Source organism: Malassezia restricta, chromosome IX (assembly GCF_003290485.1).
Source record: "Malassezia restricta chromosome IX, complete sequence".
NCBI classification, from domain to species: domain Eukaryota; kingdom Fungi; phylum Basidiomycota; class Malasseziomycetes; order Malasseziales; family Malasseziaceae; genus Malassezia; species Malassezia restricta.
In genome coordinates, this window is record NC_040201.1 from 94,076 (window position 1) to 110,819 (window position 16,744).

General features: G+C 52.8%; 6 protein-coding genes across 6 annotated transcripts; 2 read left to right on the forward strand and 4 right to left on the reverse strand.

Annotated features, from left to right (window-relative positions):
• Positions 1 to 64: 64 nt before the first annotated feature.
• Positions 65 to 1,567, forward strand: MRET_4353 (anthranilate synthase component I; the record flags this gene model as incomplete). The annotated part of the gene is made up of 1 exon (XM_027630980.1): positions 65 to 1,567. The coding sequence occupies one exon, from the start codon at positions 65 to 67 to the stop codon at positions 1,565 to 1,567; it is 1,503 nt and encodes a 500-aa protein (XP_027486734.1).
• Positions 1,568 to 1,621: 54 nt separating this feature from the next.
• On the reverse strand, positions 1,622 to 2,207 carry MRET_4354 (uncharacterized protein; the record flags this gene model as incomplete). Its single annotated transcript, XM_027630981.1, has 2 exons — positions 1,622 to 1,970; positions 1,996 to 2,207. 2 exons carry the CDS (start codon positions 2,205 to 2,207, stop codon positions 1,622 to 1,624), a joined length of 561 nt encoding a protein of 186 aa, XP_027486738.1.
• Positions 2,208 to 13,648: 11,441 nt separating this feature from the next.
• Positions 13,649 to 14,072, reverse strand: MRET_4355 (uncharacterized protein; the record flags this gene model as incomplete). The annotated part of the gene is made up of 2 exons (XM_027630982.1): positions 13,649 to 13,725; positions 13,751 to 14,072. The coding sequence occupies 2 exons, from the start codon at positions 14,070 to 14,072 to the stop codon at positions 13,649 to 13,651; spliced, it is 399 nt and encodes a 132-aa protein (XP_027486736.1).
• Positions 14,073 to 14,199: 127 nt separating this feature from the next.
• On the forward strand, positions 14,200 to 15,366 carry MRET_4356 (lipase; the record flags this gene model as incomplete). The annotated part of the gene is made up of 1 exon (XM_027630983.1): positions 14,200 to 15,366. One exon carries the CDS (start codon positions 14,200 to 14,202, stop codon positions 15,364 to 15,366), a length of 1,167 nt encoding a protein of 388 aa, XP_027486757.1.
• A 10-nt stretch (positions 15,367 to 15,376) lies between these two features.
• Positions 15,377 to 15,902, reverse strand: MRET_4357 (glycine cleavage system H protein; the record flags this gene model as incomplete). The annotated part of the gene is made up of 2 exons (XM_027630984.1): positions 15,377 to 15,465; positions 15,491 to 15,902. 2 exons carry the CDS (start codon positions 15,900 to 15,902, stop codon positions 15,377 to 15,379), a joined length of 501 nt encoding a protein of 166 aa, XP_027486756.1.
• An 80-nt stretch (positions 15,903 to 15,982) lies between these two features.
• MRET_4358 (DNA-dependent metalloprotease WSS1) lies at positions 15,983 to 16,722 on the reverse strand (the record flags this gene model as incomplete). The annotated part of the gene is made up of 3 exons (XM_027630985.1): positions 15,983 to 16,427; positions 16,451 to 16,468; positions 16,493 to 16,722. 3 exons carry the CDS (start codon positions 16,720 to 16,722, stop codon positions 15,983 to 15,985), a joined length of 693 nt encoding a protein of 230 aa, XP_027486755.1.
• Between the last annotated feature and the right edge of the window lie 22 nt (positions 16,723 to 16,744).

The following is a 16,744-nucleotide window of genomic DNA, read 5'->3' on the forward strand; positions in this document are numbered from 1 at the left end:
GAAACGAGGGGCAAAGCCACGTGGCCATGACGCGTCCACTCACGCACCCCCTTGGCCTCCTGCCATGCTCATTGCCCCTGCGCTGGCCGACGTGCGGGCAGCGCTGACCGCGCCGGAAGGCGCGCGGCGCGGGCGCATCATGCCCATCTACACCAAGGTGCCGGCGGACCTGCTGACGCCCGTGATGGCGTACCTCCGCCTCTCGAACGGCGCCGAGAGGGGCCACGAAAGCTTCCTGCTCGAAAGCGTCAATACCGGCGAGCGCGTCGGACGGCACAGCTTCCTGGGCGTCAAGCCGCGCGATATCCTGCGCACAGGCCCAGGCCTGCCGTGCGAAGGCGATCCCCTGCGGCACCTCGAGGAACGCATGCAGCCGTACGACTACGTGCCTGTGCCTGAACTCGCCACCGTGTTCACCGGCGGCGCCGTAGGCTACATGGCCTTTGACTGCATCCAGCACTTTGAGCCCAGGACGAAGCGCGCGCTGCGCGATCCCCTGGGCATCCCAGAATGCGTCATGCTCCTGTGCGACGATGTCGTCATTTTTGATCATGTCTTCCAGACCGTGTACTGTGTCTCGCACGTCTACGTGGCGAGCGAGCACGACGACATCGATGCGCTCTATGCCGCGTGTGTCGCGCGTGTCGAGGCACTCGTACGCACCATCTCGCAGGACGCGACGCCGCTCCCCGCCCAGCCGCCGATCGACGCCACGCCCCGCGAGCCGCAAAGCAATGTCGGCCAGGAAGGCTACGAGCGCTTCGTCACGCAGCTGCGCCAACACATCCTGCACGGCGAGATCTTCCAGGCTGTGCCGTCGCAGCGCCTGTCGTACCCGACGCAGCTGCACCCCTTCAACTGCTACCGCCACCTGCGGCGCATCAATCCCAGCCCGTACATGTTCTACGTGGACTGTGGCGACGCACAGCTCGTCGGCGCGAGTCCCGAGACGCTGTGCCAGATCGTCCAGGGCAAGGTCGCCGTGCATGCGATTGCCGGGACCGTGCGCCGCGGCGCGACGCCGCAGGAAGATGCCGCCCTTGGCGAGGCGCTCCTGCAGTCGCCCAAGGACCGCGCCGAGCATATCATGCTCGTTGATCTCGCACGCAACGACGTCAACCGCGTGTGCGATCCAACGACGACGCGCGTCGAGTCGCTCATGAACGTCGAAAAGTTCAGCCACGTCATCCATCTGACGTCGCGCATCACCGGACAGCTTCGGCCCGATCGAACGAAGCTGGATGCGCTGCGCTCCATTTTCCCCGCTGGCACCGTGAGTGGCGCGCCCAAGATCCGCGCGATTGAGCTCGTGTCCCAGCTCGAACAGGAGCGCCGCGGCGTGTACGCTGGCGCCGTCGGCCGCATTGACTATGCCAAGCACGACTTGGATGTGTGCATCGCCATTCGGACGATGACGTTCAAGGACAACACCGCGTACCTACAGGCCGGCGGCGGCATCGTGCACGACAGCGTCGAAGAGGACGAGTACATCGAGACGATGAACAAGCTCGCTGGCAACTTGCGGTGCCTCATGCAGGCCGAAGCGTCGTACGCCTCACCTACGTAGCGCCAAAAAAGGCTAGGCATTCGTGTCTATGGTCGTATCATTACAGTCGTGTCGTTATACGCGTTGAGAGTGTGTTGGTGTGCGTCGCCGCAGAGCATGCGCGATGCGCGCTCGCAGATGCAGGTAGGTCGCGTGGACGTACGCCGCTACCTGGCTCCGCAGCGGTGTCAGCCAGCCATGCGAGTGAGGAGCGGAGCTGAGCCATGCGTCGTACTGCGCCACGGTCGCGTCGTATGTGTGCGCGAATTCGTCCTTGCTAAAGACGGGCGCATGTGCAAGAAGCCCGGCACGGAGAAGCAGGCGCTCGCCTACCATGTAGGCCAGAGCTGTGCACGTAATGCACACCACCAGCAGGATGATGAGCTCATGTTCCGTCAGTTCCCAGCGTCGGTGCAGGCCCGGACTAACGTTAGCCAACATATACATACTCGGATACATAGACAGGTCGTTCCTGGACAAGCAGCGACACAAAGTCGCCCTTGTAAAAGCGTTCTATCGCCAGGCGCATATCCGCCAAGTGCGGCGCCGGCGGGGCGGACGGCTGACGCTCTCCAAACGGCGGAAAATGCATCAGACCCATGCCGTACCGGCCCATGTACGTGTTGGCCGGAAATGGCGTCAGTGACGCGAGTCCGGACATGTTGACACGATGCAACGAGGCGCGATGGCCGCCCAGTCCTGAGGCCACAACGATGGGTGACGCGTGTTTGGGAAGCGCCCTAGAAAAAAAGAAGGCGTTGCTGTGGGCGAAAACCGCTTTTGCCAATAAGGGGCGCGAATCGTATGCCACTTGACATTTTTGCAAAAAAGCAGGGCAGATTCGGCGCGTCGTGTGCCTTGGCTGCGAATCGAGCGGAACTACTGGGGTGTGGAAGGACGTGGGGCTCTTACAAAGTATGCGGTATCTAGGCATGGCGCTCACCAAAGTGTCTCTTCCACACAGCGTCACATGGAGGAAGATATCGTGCTTCTATCGTGACGCACGAATCGCGCACGCCCTCGGAGCAAGGACAAGAAGAACAAGGCTACTTGAGCCCCGCCCTTTGGCCACCTTTGGCGAGTGATTCGCAAGCGGCTCTGCATTCATGCACATCAGCAGACAAAACGAGTCGCTCATGGCGTATTGGGCGCATCTTGCCTGACTCGAGTGAAGCACGGGCTTCCGCCATGACGAAACCTTGCCACGAGAAAAAAGCAGGCCACCTGTTCATCCCCTGATTCTGTCGGCTACACTCAATATGAAGAGTTTATCGTCTCATGGCATGAAATGCACGCTCTGCAACTCACGATCTATCGACGACTTGTCCACCAAGCCGTAATTGAGCCTTGGACGTCAGTCCTAGCATGTGACTCGAACCCAAGGGGCTCAAGATGGTATGGAAAACGTCTGAAACACAATACAGCTTCCAGGGCCTCGTCTCCATGTATGCCATGTGTGAGATCGCCTCTGTACATGACCTACAGAGTATGGACCGTAAGTCATGGTCCCCATTCACGCCGTCTTGTCTGGTGGGTATAACGCACACTTCAGCTAGCGCGTCTACTTCGTGCCTTGGTATGAAGCATAAAGTAGAGCTCGTCTTTTCATCTTGAGGAAAGCGCGAGTCTTTGCCACGGCACCATCGGGTCTGGTCAGGAGCTGCGCGAATATTGCTGGCCAAGTAACAGGCCCATGGGCCAGACTCTCGGCTTGCCTCCACCTCGAGTCCCTAGAAGAAGCAGATGGCTCGAGTCATCATTGAGGACCGACTTTCCTACTAACTTTGTGCCTATCCAATTGCGCTAAAAGCATGTCAATACGTGGCGTGTGTCGGCTATAATGTCATAATGGAATCGACGCCTGATACAATCATGTTCCCACTATCCTAGCTACGGATTTCCATATTGGCACGCTTCGTGGCATGGTCGGACAAGACCATAATATCCCTATACGCACTCAAAGACTGGAAGATGAATCAGAATACAAGGGCTAATCACACGAAACCGCGTATGACACACACAATGGGTAGCCAAGAAATTTCCCCTATCATGCGACGTTGTGTGGCGCATATGCGCATTTTGCGTTTAAATACATCTATGATGTGTACAGAGCGAAAGGGCGCGCTTGGAAACAATTTGACATCATGGGTTCAGCCCTAGCAAATACAAGTCGAATGATCTTTGTAATCCCATAAAGTGGCACATACGCAGCTTTGCCTCTTTATGTATCGTGACACGCTACGCACAAGTCAGAAGCAGGATCGCAGCAAAGAGAGCATATAGTGCCTGCACAAGGAGGAAACGGGATAAAAGTGCGATTCCTGCATTATCGGAAGCAGTTCTTCCTTTCCCAACAGTAAACGGACAGGTTAAACATGGCATACCCAGCTTCGTGATGCGATCCGCATGGCTACCATGGAGCCATTGTTTGGTGATGTTTGTCCCTGTCATGCCCACCACCTCAGACAAATTGTGCGTCGACCGTCCTGCTCTCCATCAAATCGTGGATCGTCACAACTCGTGCATCCGTCCGTGATATAGCTTTCCAGATACACTCGTGCAGTATTGCGACTAGGAGGGGAGGTGGTGACATTGATAATTTCCTTGGCCAAGTCATCGAGTCCAGATCCATGCACCGGCTTGAATGCATCACTCGAGAGATCAAAGGTCCTCGATCGATTGTTGTTAGTCCCGTCCCAAGCGATTTGAGTATCCACACATAAATGGTGTGTTGGCGCATTTTCGAAATCTTTCGGCGCCTTTTAAAGCTCCTTGATCGAATGCGACACATACGTGAATGATGCCGATTCGTACGCCATGTGAAGATGGCGTGGCCGAATACAAACAGAAACCAGTATATGGCATGCCGCCAGCCTGTTACTCGCATCTTATAAGAAATGAGGCATCGATCTTTCAGAGGTACTCTGGCGGTCATAGGGTGTCGAACTCGGACATTGAAAAACGCCCGTTTCTATCCTAACAAGCATGCAATGACGTAGGACAACTGCCAATGTCCTTCAGAATTAGTCAGATCAGGCACGTCCTGGCTTAGGAACGTAGTGACGCTTCCGTGGCGCTTGTTATTGTGCACATCCACGCAGGATGCCTAAACGCAGCACCTCTGAACGTCCCCTACATGGAGCTTTTCCCCATGTATCAAATATTCAAAGACATTGGCACATCTAGCATGCGCTTGTACTTTACATGACCGACATAGCTCAATCTTTGCCTGCTCCCACGTGTCAGCATTTGCTGCGTTCTGAGCCTGATGCCTTACATGGCATACTGCTAACAAGCGCCTTTTAAAAGCTGGCAAGAGCCATCACAGGTAGTGCAAGACATTTGTGCTATGGTGTCAAAATCGTCGCTCATAATTATTCTAAATTCATGGCCCGTGCGACTCCAAGCGGACATCATATCCCTGAGCGGTGAGTGCGTGCGATTCTGCGCCAAGCATCTTACACAGACAAGTCTCAGTCAGCATGAAAAGTCAGGCACAGCTCACCACCAATGTCGCAACAAAGAGTGCAAAGAGTACCTGCATAGGCAGGTATCGCGTAAGAATTGTGGCACCAGCATCCTGATCAGAAAAATCTCGTCCCGTAATAACAAAGTGGCTGGACATGGTACCTACCATGCCGAGTTTCGTGATGCCCTCGGTGTTTTTTACGTCAAGCCATTGTTTGGTTCTCTCTGTCCCAGACATGCCAGCCACCTTGGATAGATTATGCATCTGGCCATTCTGTTCCCAGTCAAATCGAGCCTCAGGACAGCCAACATATCCATTTGTGATGTAGCTTCCCAGATACAACAATGAATGATTATGATTGGAGGAAGAGCTTGTGACATTTTTAATGATTTCCTTGGCCAAGTCCTCGATTCCAGAGCCATGCGCCGGCTTAAACTCATCACTTGAGGGATCAAAGGATCTGGATCGATTCTTATCAGTTGCATCCCAATTGATCTGAGTATCCACGCATATGTGGTATGCTGACGCATTGTTAAAGTTCTCCGGTACCTTTCGGATGTTCGAAAAGAACTCTTTAATAGAATGCGACACATAGGTGAACGATGCATTTTCGCTTGTCTTGTGAAAGCGGCCCGGCTGAATATGCAAAGAGGCCATTGTATTGCATGCTGCTATTCTATTGTGCATCTCACCCACAAGGAAAGATGCATCAGTCTTTGGAAAACAATCAGGCGGAAACACGCTATTATGATCCAACATGATGCCAAGCTCTTGTTTAACGCGAAGCGAGATTTCACTGTGATATCGGGATCAGCCCATACGGGTTTAGTCAGGATATGTACAGAGCGCGTCGTGCCAAGGACCTATGCATGATGCACCCAATGGGACTGTCAATCCTCAGTACAAATGCTTATGCGCGGTACTTGACAACCGATAGCACAGTGTCGGCATGATATGTATTTAGTGTGATGTTGAGAGTCTAAACATATTGACCATGCACGTAATGTCCGTTGGTGACCTTGCTTGTACCCTTAGATGACTTTCGCGCCCATCGATATGGGCGCCTGACTTCACTACGTGTCATGGATAGCATAGCTGTTAGCCAACATCTCATAGAAGCTCGTCGAAACTATCAGAGGCAGATGGAAATCTCTTTAGTGTCACAGGATACTAGTATTCAATTTTTCTGACTTCGTGCGGTCCTGTCAACCCAAGCCGCAGTCATGTTTCGTGCCTGCTGGCAGTGAGGGGTGGGCGATTCTGCGCCGAGCGTCATACAAGAATGATTTCTACTATCAAGACAAATTATACGCAGCTGGCAATGAGAGAGGCAACGAGGAATGCAAAGAGTACTTGCATAGGCAAGTAGTGGGAAAAGAGTGCCACACCTGCGTCATCGGCATCTTCAGGTAGGGGCCGTGATCCCTCGGTGGCCCCTACGATATTGGTGCATACCATACTGAGCTTTGTGATGCTGTCAGTGTTATTGATGTTGAGCCATTGTTTCGTGATGTTCGTGCCATCCGACGCATCGACCTTGGACAGATTGTGCATTTGTTTGTCTTGCTCCCAATCGAATCGAGTTTTCTCACAACTTCTGTATCCAGCCGATATTGGATCCCCCAAAAACAAGTATCCCTCATTCCCATGGGATTCCGTGACATTGGCTATGATTTCCTTTGCCAATGCATCGGGTCCTGATCCATGCTCGGGCTTGAATAGATCCGGGTGATCGTGGACCGTAGGAAAATGCTCGCCGAGCCTTACCCATTGGACTTGTGGGTCCATACAGAGGTGAAAAGCCGATGAATCTATAAACTTTTCAGGCACTTTTCGGATGTTGTCAAAGAACTCTTTAATAGAGTGGGACACATACGTAAATGACTTGAGTTCATCTTGCGTGTAGTGGGGTCCGGGCTGCAGATGCAGCGAGACGAGTGTATTGCATCCTGTCATCGAGTTCAACACATCACCAACGAGGAACGATGCATTGGTCTTTGACAGGTATCGTCCTACTTGCAGCTCGTCTCCAGTCATGTCAGGGAGAAGCGTTGTCCACCCGCGTGCGAGACTTTATCCGGACGGTATCGCTTAGTCAGGCCCAGGCATAATTCGCAGAACTGCCAGATACCGACGCGCGCATCGAGTCTGGCGCGTCCGTTCCTGCATAGTGGTTTGTGCGTGCATACATGAGCATGCAGCACTAGCTTATCAGCTGCACTCCATTGGGACCGCTTGCGTTCATTATGCTTCTGAGAATGAGATCGTACCTTGGTTGCGCCTGTTCAGTGTATGTCCCATACTTTGCAACCTTGTCTCTCTGGCATTTGAATCTTCAAAGTGACTCTACCTGACACAAAACATATATCTGGTAGCATGAATTTTTCTATAGCTTGCCCGAGAACATCGTACAAGTCTGCCATAGTTGCGCTCGCGAATGACGGTCAGTTCTAGCCGCAATTCAATGTTCGTAAAATCCACTTATTCATATCAATGAGGCGGTCGATCCTCTTACTCAAGAGCCTTCAGTCAACGAGAGGTGTACATTTCCGCTACAAGCGCCCACACAAATGGCTTTCAACAAGTTGCCACATTAAGCACAGCTGACGACAAGCGCTGCAACAAAGAGCGCAAACAGTATTTGTACGGGTAAGTATCGGGAAAGAATTGTAGCGCCAGCATCCTCCCGTGTCGTATCCACAAATTGGCTTGTCCTAGTACCTACCATGCTGAGTTTCGTGATGCCCTCGGTGTTATCGACACCAAGCCAATGTCTGGTCTTCTCTGTCCCAGATTCGCCAGCTTCCGTGGATAGATTATGCATCTGACCACCCTGTTCCCAGTCAAATCGAACTTCAGGACAGCCATTATATCCCTCCGTGATATAGCTTCCCAAATACAACAATGAGTGATTTCGATTTTCGGGGGAGTTCATAACATTTTTGATGATTTCCTTGGCCAAGTCATCAAGTCCGGAACCATGCGTCGGCTTGAATTCATCTCCCAAGGGATCATGCACCGTGGAATGAAAATGGAAGGCCGTATCCCATTCGATCTGAGTATCCACACACAAATGATATGCCGACGCATTATTGAATTTCTCCGGCACCTTTTCAAGGTTGGAAAAGAACTCTTTGATCGAATGTGATACATACGTGAACGATGAAGTTTCGTTCGCGCTGTGAGGATGGCCGGGTTGAATATACAAAGAGGCTAGCACATCACACCCCGCCAGCCTATCGTGCTCTTCGCCCACAATAAACATTGGGTGAGTCATTGGAAAGTAATCTGGCGGAAACATGCTATCAACCACGGACATGATGCCAAGCTGCTCTCTCTCGTCGCGAGGCAACAGCGGCTTAGGTGGTGTTGGGCACCATTCCATACGGACTTAGTCAGCAGTCGGCCACAACGCGTCGTGCCTGCAGTTCATGCATATAAAGCACCGATGGGAACTGGAGAAATCTATTTTGTGGCATTCCCGAGAACTTCAACACATGGACCATGCGCGAATTCCCCGTGGGCGACTCAGCTCATATCGTCAGACGCCTTTAGCGTCCATCGATATGGACGGCGTGCTTCACTACACGCCAAGGACAGCATAGTTGCAGCCAAAGATCTCATAGAAGCCTGGTGGAACAATCAAAGGTTGTTAAAGATCTCGTTGATGTCACAGAAGTAACCTCATAGTCTGACTTTACGCGGTCTTATCACTCAGGATCAAAGCCGTAGTCCAGCTTAATGTCTGCTAGCAGTGAGGTGCGGGCGATTCTGCGCTGAGCGCCTTTCACTAACAAGTCTTAGGGAAGCAAAATTAGGCACAGCTCACTATCAGTGCCGCGAAAAAGAGCGCCAAGAGTACCTGCACAGGCAAGTGGTTCGAAAAAAGGACGACGCCTGCATCGTCGGCATCCTTTTCATCAGGCAAAGGCCGCTTTCCCGAGGCAGCCGAGAAGACCCTCGTACATGTCATACGGAGCTTTTTGATATTGTCAGTATTGTTGACCTTGAGCCACTGTTTCGTATCAGCCGTCCCATACTCCGAGTGGACATCGGATAGATTATGCATTTGTGTCTTGCTCCCAATCGAGTCGAGCGGTGTCACACTGTTCGTATCCAGCGGAAATGGGCTCTCCCACAAACAAGTAAACGTCGTTCACATAGGAATGCGTGACATTGGCAATAATTTCCTTGGCCAATGCATCGGGTCCTGATCCATGCTGCGCCTTGAATAGATCCGGGTGTTCATGGACCGTGGCAACTTTCTTGTCATGAACTATCCATTGGACTTGTGGATCCATACACAAATGGAAAGCTGAGTTATTCATTAACTTTTCAGGTACCTTTTGCACGTTATCAAAAAACTCTTTGATGGAATGGGACATACGTGAAGGATTTGGTTCCGTTCACCTTCATGTGTGGTCCAGGGTGCAGATGCAGCGAGACGAGTGTATTGCATCCTGTTAAAGAATTCAGCGCATCACCAACGAGGAAGGATGCATTGGTTCTTGATAAATATTGTGCCACATCCATCTCATGCCCCATAGTTGTGCCGTCGCAGGAGAAATTTATCCGCGTGCCAGACTTTATCCGGACGGTATCGCTTAGACTCAGGCACAATTTGCGAAACTGCCAAGCACCGACGTGCGCGCATGAGTCTGGCGCCGTCCGTTCCTGTGTGATGGTTTGTGCGTGCATATGTCAAGATGCAGCGCTTGCGGGTCAGCAGTGCGCTTTCCTTAGAATAGCTCGTATTCGTCGTGCCCCTGGCTATTTTGCGTACACTGCTTGCTGCCATTTGAGGTACGCGCTACACTCCACAGCCTGGTCTCTTTTGCCAAGTATACGCAGAGATCGTCAGTACGAGCCATGGACAGCTAGACTGTAAAATTTTAGCAGCTCGACTAAAACTTGGTAACAATTTTTGCCACACTTGTGCTCGCTTGCGGCGTTTGTTTCTTTAAACATTTTGATGCATTTGAGCTCTCATAGAGAAACTGCGCGACTCGAACCTTGCACACATACGTGCTCTTCATAGGTCAAAAGTGTGCGTTACTGTGACAGGCGCCCTATACAAATTATTTTTACCGACTAAACAGATCAGGCGCAGCTAACAATGAGGGAGGCAACAAAGAGTGTGAAGAGCACTTGCAAAGAGAGGGAACGGGAGAGACATGTGGCGCCGGCAATCTGATCAGGAGGAAATCGACTCGTTTGACCATATACCTTGCTTATTGTGCCCACCATGCTAAGTTTTGTGATGCCATCGATCTTGCTAATATTAAGCCATTGTTTTGTCTTTTCTGTTCCAGATGTGCCTGCGACCCTGGATAGATTATGCATTTGGCCATCCTGTTCCCAGTCAAATCGAACCTCTGGACAACCGAAATATCCTTCAGTAATGTAGCTCCCCAAATACATGTATGCGGGATCACGCCTAAAAGGACAGTTTGATTCATTTTTGAAAATTTCTTTAACCAGGGCATCGATTCCAGAGCCATGCTTCGGCTGGAATAGATCGCTCGAGGGATCAAAGACCGCGGAACGATTGTTGTGAGTTGCATTCCATTGCATCTTGGTATCCACGCACAAGTGATATGCTGACGCATTATTCAAGTCTTCCGGCAACTTTTGCAGGTTGGAAAAGAATTCCTTGATGGAATGCGACACGTACGTATATGAAAGGGACTCATTCCACATGTGAAAATGGTCGGGCGGAAAATGCAGAGACGCCAGTGTATTGCATCCCGCTATTCTATTGTGCATCTCACCGACAAAAAAAGGTGCATCGGTTTGTGAAAAGCAATCGGACGGAAACATGGCATGATTCACCGACATGATGCCAAGCTCTTGTTGGTCGCGACGCGAGATTCCTCAGGCATACTGGGTGCCAGTCCATAAAAATTTAGTCAGCATACTACACCGCGTCGTGCTTAGAATCCGTGCCTAAAGTACCGACGATGACATGCCAACCTCCCATAAGAATACCTCTGCACAGTGTCTAACAGCCAATTTCACTCTATTGGATGATATTTATCCGTGAAATTCCTGCGCATCAACATGCATCCACTATGCGCATAATTCGGTGGTGTCTTGGCTCACACCTTGTGCCGCGTTCCGCACCGATCGAGATGGGCGGGAAATTCGAGTTGGTGCCATAGACATTATAGCTGTATGCAAATAAATTACAAGAAATTGCAGCGATATAAGGAGATAGTTGATCATTTGCGTGCATGTCATGCGATCCTTGCTTCTAATTATTCTCGTTTCATGCGGTCTTGCACTTAGAAACAAGGCTGTACTTATTCCTGTGAACAGTGAGAGGGGCACGAACCTGTGCCATGCGCCTTACACGAACGAGTCACGGTCAATATGCAAAGTTAGGCACAGCTCACTACCAGGGCTGCGACAAAGAGTGCAAAAAGTACTTGCACAGGCAATTGGCTAGAAAAAAGTGTCGTTCCTGCGTCATCGTCCACCTTATCTTCATAATGGGGCTGCTTTAATGGATAAACCGCCAAAGTCTGCTTGCATAACATGCTAAGCTTTGTGATGCTGTCTGTATTGTTGACCTTGAGCCACTGTTTCGTAACAGCCGTACCGTACTTCTCGCGACTCGCATCGGATAGATTATGAATTTTTTTGTCCTGCTCCCAATCGAATCGAGTGCTTAGACACGCTTTGTACCCAGCAGAAATTGGATCCCCCAAAAACATATAATAGCCAGCAACATCATGTGTGATATTAGCAATGATTTCCTTCGCCAATGCATCCGGCCCTGATGCGTTATGCGGCTTGAATAGATCGGGGTGGTCGTGGACTGTGGCAACTTTCTGGTTAGAGCTTAGCCATTGAATCTGTGGATCCACACATAGGTGAAAAGCAGAGTCATTTGTAAACTTGCCAGGTACTTTTTGCACGTTGTCAAAGAACTCTTTGATGGAGTGGGACACATACGTGTACCGTTTGGGTTCATCTGCGCTTGCATCGCGCGCGGGTTGCACATGCAGCGAGACAAGGGTATTGCATCCTGTCATGGAATGCTGCGTATCGCCCACGAGGAAAGGTGTATAGGTCTTTGCTAGGTATGGTGCCGGGTCCAGCTCGCTTATGTTCATGTCGTTACGAGAGATGTGCTATTGATTCGCGTGCCGGATAAGGGCAGTCTCGCTTAGTCAGGCACAAACACGATTGGTCGAGCTGCCAAGAAATGAGGCGCGTTAATTTAGCTAGCCCTTTTTCCCCACAAAATCACATTTGCATTTGCGCATGAAAAAGCAGGGCTTGTTGTCTAGTGACGCATTATTCTCTCAAGCCGCTCACATTGGATGAAAATCTGATATACTTGCGCTGCGATGGCGCGTTCGTTTATCTTGAACGCTATTCCTCCCAGCCTTGGCTGTTTCCCATTCGAGTATATCTCACGAGCTCGACGCTGTTCCATGGACAGTATCATGTCGGTAGTTGGAGTCGCTCGCAAGCTCTCGTGAAGAGAAGAGTCTGAGATCATTATATGCTGGCGACAAAAGACATCGCGTTTTCTGTCCATGTCCATGTCACGTAAGTGCATCTGGACCTCAACCCTTTTCGAACCCTTCATGTGTATCCCCTCGCAATAACAAGGGACATGGTTGTCGAGGTAGTGTTCTAAAGTTGGACAGAACTGTAGCAATTCGCATCCCAAGCCGTCATGCTCAGCTCAGTTGTTATTCGTGCAAGACTGAGATATGGGAATCAGGGCGCTCTTCATGCCTACCTGGCTAGCTAAGCGCAGCCGATCATAAATAGTGCCAAAAACAGCGCCAAGAGCACTTGCACATGCCATTGGCTAGAAAAAAGTGCCCTTTCCGCGTTATCCTTGTGAGCAAACTCTTGTCCTTCTATAAACTCCAACATCATGGTGCACGCCATGCTGAGCTTCGTGATGCCGTCCGAGGGATGGACCTTGGACCATTGTTTGGTCACGTTCGTGCCGGTCCCGCCATGCACCTTCGATATGCATACGGTTCCCTTGTTCCCCATCAAATCGAGTGTCATAACAAGCCCCGAATCCAGCGGAGATGGGAACCCCAGATACATCAATGGAGCACTGAAATATATATTTGTGACATTGTTGATAATTTCTTGAGCCAAGGCATCAGGTCCAGAGCCATGAGCCGGCTTGAATACCTGCGAGTGATTGTGGACCGTGGAAAACTTGGAGGTATTCACTGTCCATTGGACCTGTGGATTCACGCATATGTGCCAATCTGTCGCGTTCGTGCATGATTCAGGCACCTTTTCGATGTGGGAAAAGAAGTCTTTGATGGAATGAGACACATACGTGAAGGACTTGGTTTCGTTCACCTCGTTATGTGGACCGGGCTGCAGATGCAAAGATGCCTGCGTATTGCATCCAGTTCATGTAGAGGAAACATCGCCTACGAGCAACGAGGCATTGGTCTTTGATAGGCACTGCGACGGATCTAGATCATGCAGCATGTGGAAAGAAGCCTCATCTCCAATGTGCCTGGACTTCAAGTGCCCATTTAGTCAGAATGGACGTCTACGGCCTACAGGAGGCCAAGCAGGCACATGGGCCGCTGGGCTGCCAGGATAGCTATATATTGCGCGTATACACGAGGCATGCATCTTTACTTAAAGCCCTTCATGAGGTTTTGCAGGTTTTCTGGCGACATGTCGACGCCCGCCTTGCGCATCTCATCAACCACTAACGTTAGTGTCGCACCACCTACCTTTAGCTGTTTTTTCGCGCACGTCGGCATTCGCCGCAAGCTTGACCATCTGCGTCATGGACGGCTTGACGCCGCCGCTCATGTCAAGTCCATTCTTTTCGAGCACATCAGCCAGCTCCTTGATGGCCCCCAAGGCACTGGGCGATTCCGCCACCTTTTCAAAGCCGGGTGGCAAAGCGCGATCAAAGTCGGGGCGCGAGTCCTCCGTCGCCAGAGCACGGCCGGATACGGACAGCGCGCGCACCTGGACACGGGCTGCATGCATAGGTGGCACGGCACGCGCCGCGCTCACGATGGTCCTCGTAGCCAGCCTTGTCCACATGGCAACAGCAGCAAGACATGATCGCGCTCAGCCCCGCGCTTCTACGACTGCTGACATAAGCGTTCTTCGACCCTCAGCCCCGCATGAGAGGTATGTTGGCCGTCGACGTCGTAGGAGCGATTGCTGCATGCCAGCGCGGCCTGTGTGGACATGGGCCTGTCTGATTGCGGCGCTGTATCTGTATGTGCATGTGTGGCTCCGAAAAGAGGACGAGCGGCCGGGTGTGCGCAGCGTCGTGCGGCCGATCCGGCGTCTCAAGGACGTGCGTGGCTTTTTGCAGGAGCGGCAGCACAATGCGTGGGCGTCGATGATACCAGCGGATGCATGGCAAGATACGGAGGCCGTGTGGCCTGACGTCACGGACCGACACACGCTCAAGATGCTAGCACGTATGTCGTGCTGGGCGTACTATGAGCATGTGCCTACGACCATCACCGACGCACCAGGCTGGCAATGGTCGAGCAAGTTTGGCTGGGACGTCGATGGACTTCGAGGCCACATTTTTGCGACGGCGAACAATGCGAGTATTTTGGTGGCGCTCAAAGGCACGAGCGCGAGTGTGTTGCCCGGTGGCAAAACGGCCCAGCAGGATAAGGACAATGACAACTTGCTCTTTTCCTGCTGCTGTGCTCGCGTGTCCTCGTCATGGAAACCGGTGTGTGGCTGCTACCGTGATCACCAGACCTGTGATGCAGTGTGCATCGGGCGCACGTTGATGGAGCGCTCGCTGTACTACCCAGCGGCCACGGACCTGTACAACAACATCTCGTACATGTATCCCCGCAGCCAGATTTGGCTGACAGGCCACAGTCTCGGAGGTGTCATGGCGAGTCTGCTGGGCGCGACGTTTGGCGTGCCGGCCGTGGCATTCGAGTCACCTGGTGACCGCCTGGCAGCGCAGCGACTGCATGTGCCGCTACCGCCTAGCGAACAAAACAACACGGATGCCTTGGTCCCGGTGACCCATGTGTACCACACCGCCGATGCCCTGGCTACAGGGCAGTGTGTCGGCCCCCATTCGCTGTGTGCTCGCACGGGCTTTGCGCTGGAGACCAAGTGCCACATTGGCCAGAGTATCGTGTATGATACCGTGCGGTACTTGGGCTGGTCCGTCGGTGTGCTCAGCCACCGAATGACGCAAGTCTTGTCGGAGCTGCTCTCGGAGGACTGGGACAAGCGCGTACTACGAGGTAGGTCGGTGCCGTCCTCCGTGGCTGCGACGCTGGGAGCCGTGCCGGAGGCGCAGCATGAGACGGACTGCGTCGACTGCGCGGGATGGACGTTATCTGCCTAGATCCTCTATCTTAGTGCTCGAGAATGGCCTTGTACGCCTCCTCCGACAGCAGTTCGTCGATTTCCGCCGGGTTCGTGAGGCGAAGCTTGGCGAACCAGCCTGATGTAAGTGTGTATATACGTACCCTCATTTTCTGGGCTCTTGTTCACGAGCGTCATTTCGTCGTTCAGCTTCTCGTTCACCTCGGACACAATGCCGCTGACGGGCGAGTAGATGTCGGAGGCGGCCTTGACGGACTCCACCGAGCCGATCTGGTCGCCCTTCGACACCTCGAGCTTGACAGCAGGCAGCTCGAGGTACACGACGTCACCCAGGCTGTTCTGTGCGTGGTCCGTGATGCCCAGCACGCCCTCGTTCGTCTCGTCGTTGTACTTGAGCCACTCGTGCTCGGCCGTGTACAGCGTCTTGATCGCGTTCGACACGGACGACGTCTGGAACGAGCGAGCGGCACTTACGCGAGGAACGGAGCGTGGCGTGGCGCGCGCAGCAGCACGCAGCGACGAGAAGCAAGCAGTACGCAACGGAGCAGCCAGCATGGGGGGAATGGCGTGGTGAGAAGCGCCAAGCGAAGCGGGGCGCGTGGGGCGTGGACCAAGTTTCGGCCGAAAAGGACGCGTCATTCAATCAGGATCGGGTCGTCGTAGGTGCCACGCGCCACACCAGAGGGGGTATCTTCGTCGCTGTCGTCCAAGGCGACCACGTCTGCTTCGCGAGTGCTGTTGAGGATCTCTTGCATGTCTTGCTGAGATGCGCATGTGCGAGCGTCGCGCTGCCGGCGAAGGGCGGCCTCGGCTGCGAGTTGGTTCAGGGGTCGTGACGACGCTGCTCCTCCCAGGCGTGTGCCACCGCCTGTCTGGCCCTGTCTGCGCACTGCCGCCGTAGCTGCAAGCTGCCGCCGCTCCCATGCATTTGAAGGCACGCTGCGGCCGCCGAGACGCGTGCCGGGTGTGAGAAAGCCGGCGCCTGGCCAGTACCCCAAGCGCTGCGCCGTGGTATATTCGTCAGTGAGTGCCTGTAGTGTATGGTAGAACACATCGTCATGGGGTCCACGCACGTTGTGGCTGGGTCAGTACAGCAGACGTACGCAAGTTCATGCAACATGCTGGTGTGAGAAAAGCAGACGTACGTCGTAAGAATGGCATCGCGCGTCAAAAACGCAGATTCATCCGAGCTCTCACGCAGGCGAAGACAAATCTTCTCGCCGCGGTTGTAGTTCAGGCCCAGCAGCTGCGCGTTGCGTGGATACATTTCAGCCAGCACGTGCACGGTCCATCCATGCATCCGCATCAGTGTCTGCACGGCATGCCCGACCTCCTTCAGCAGCGCCAGCGCCTTTTCGTGATGCGGCTTGCGCATGACCACGTACCTGGTAATGACG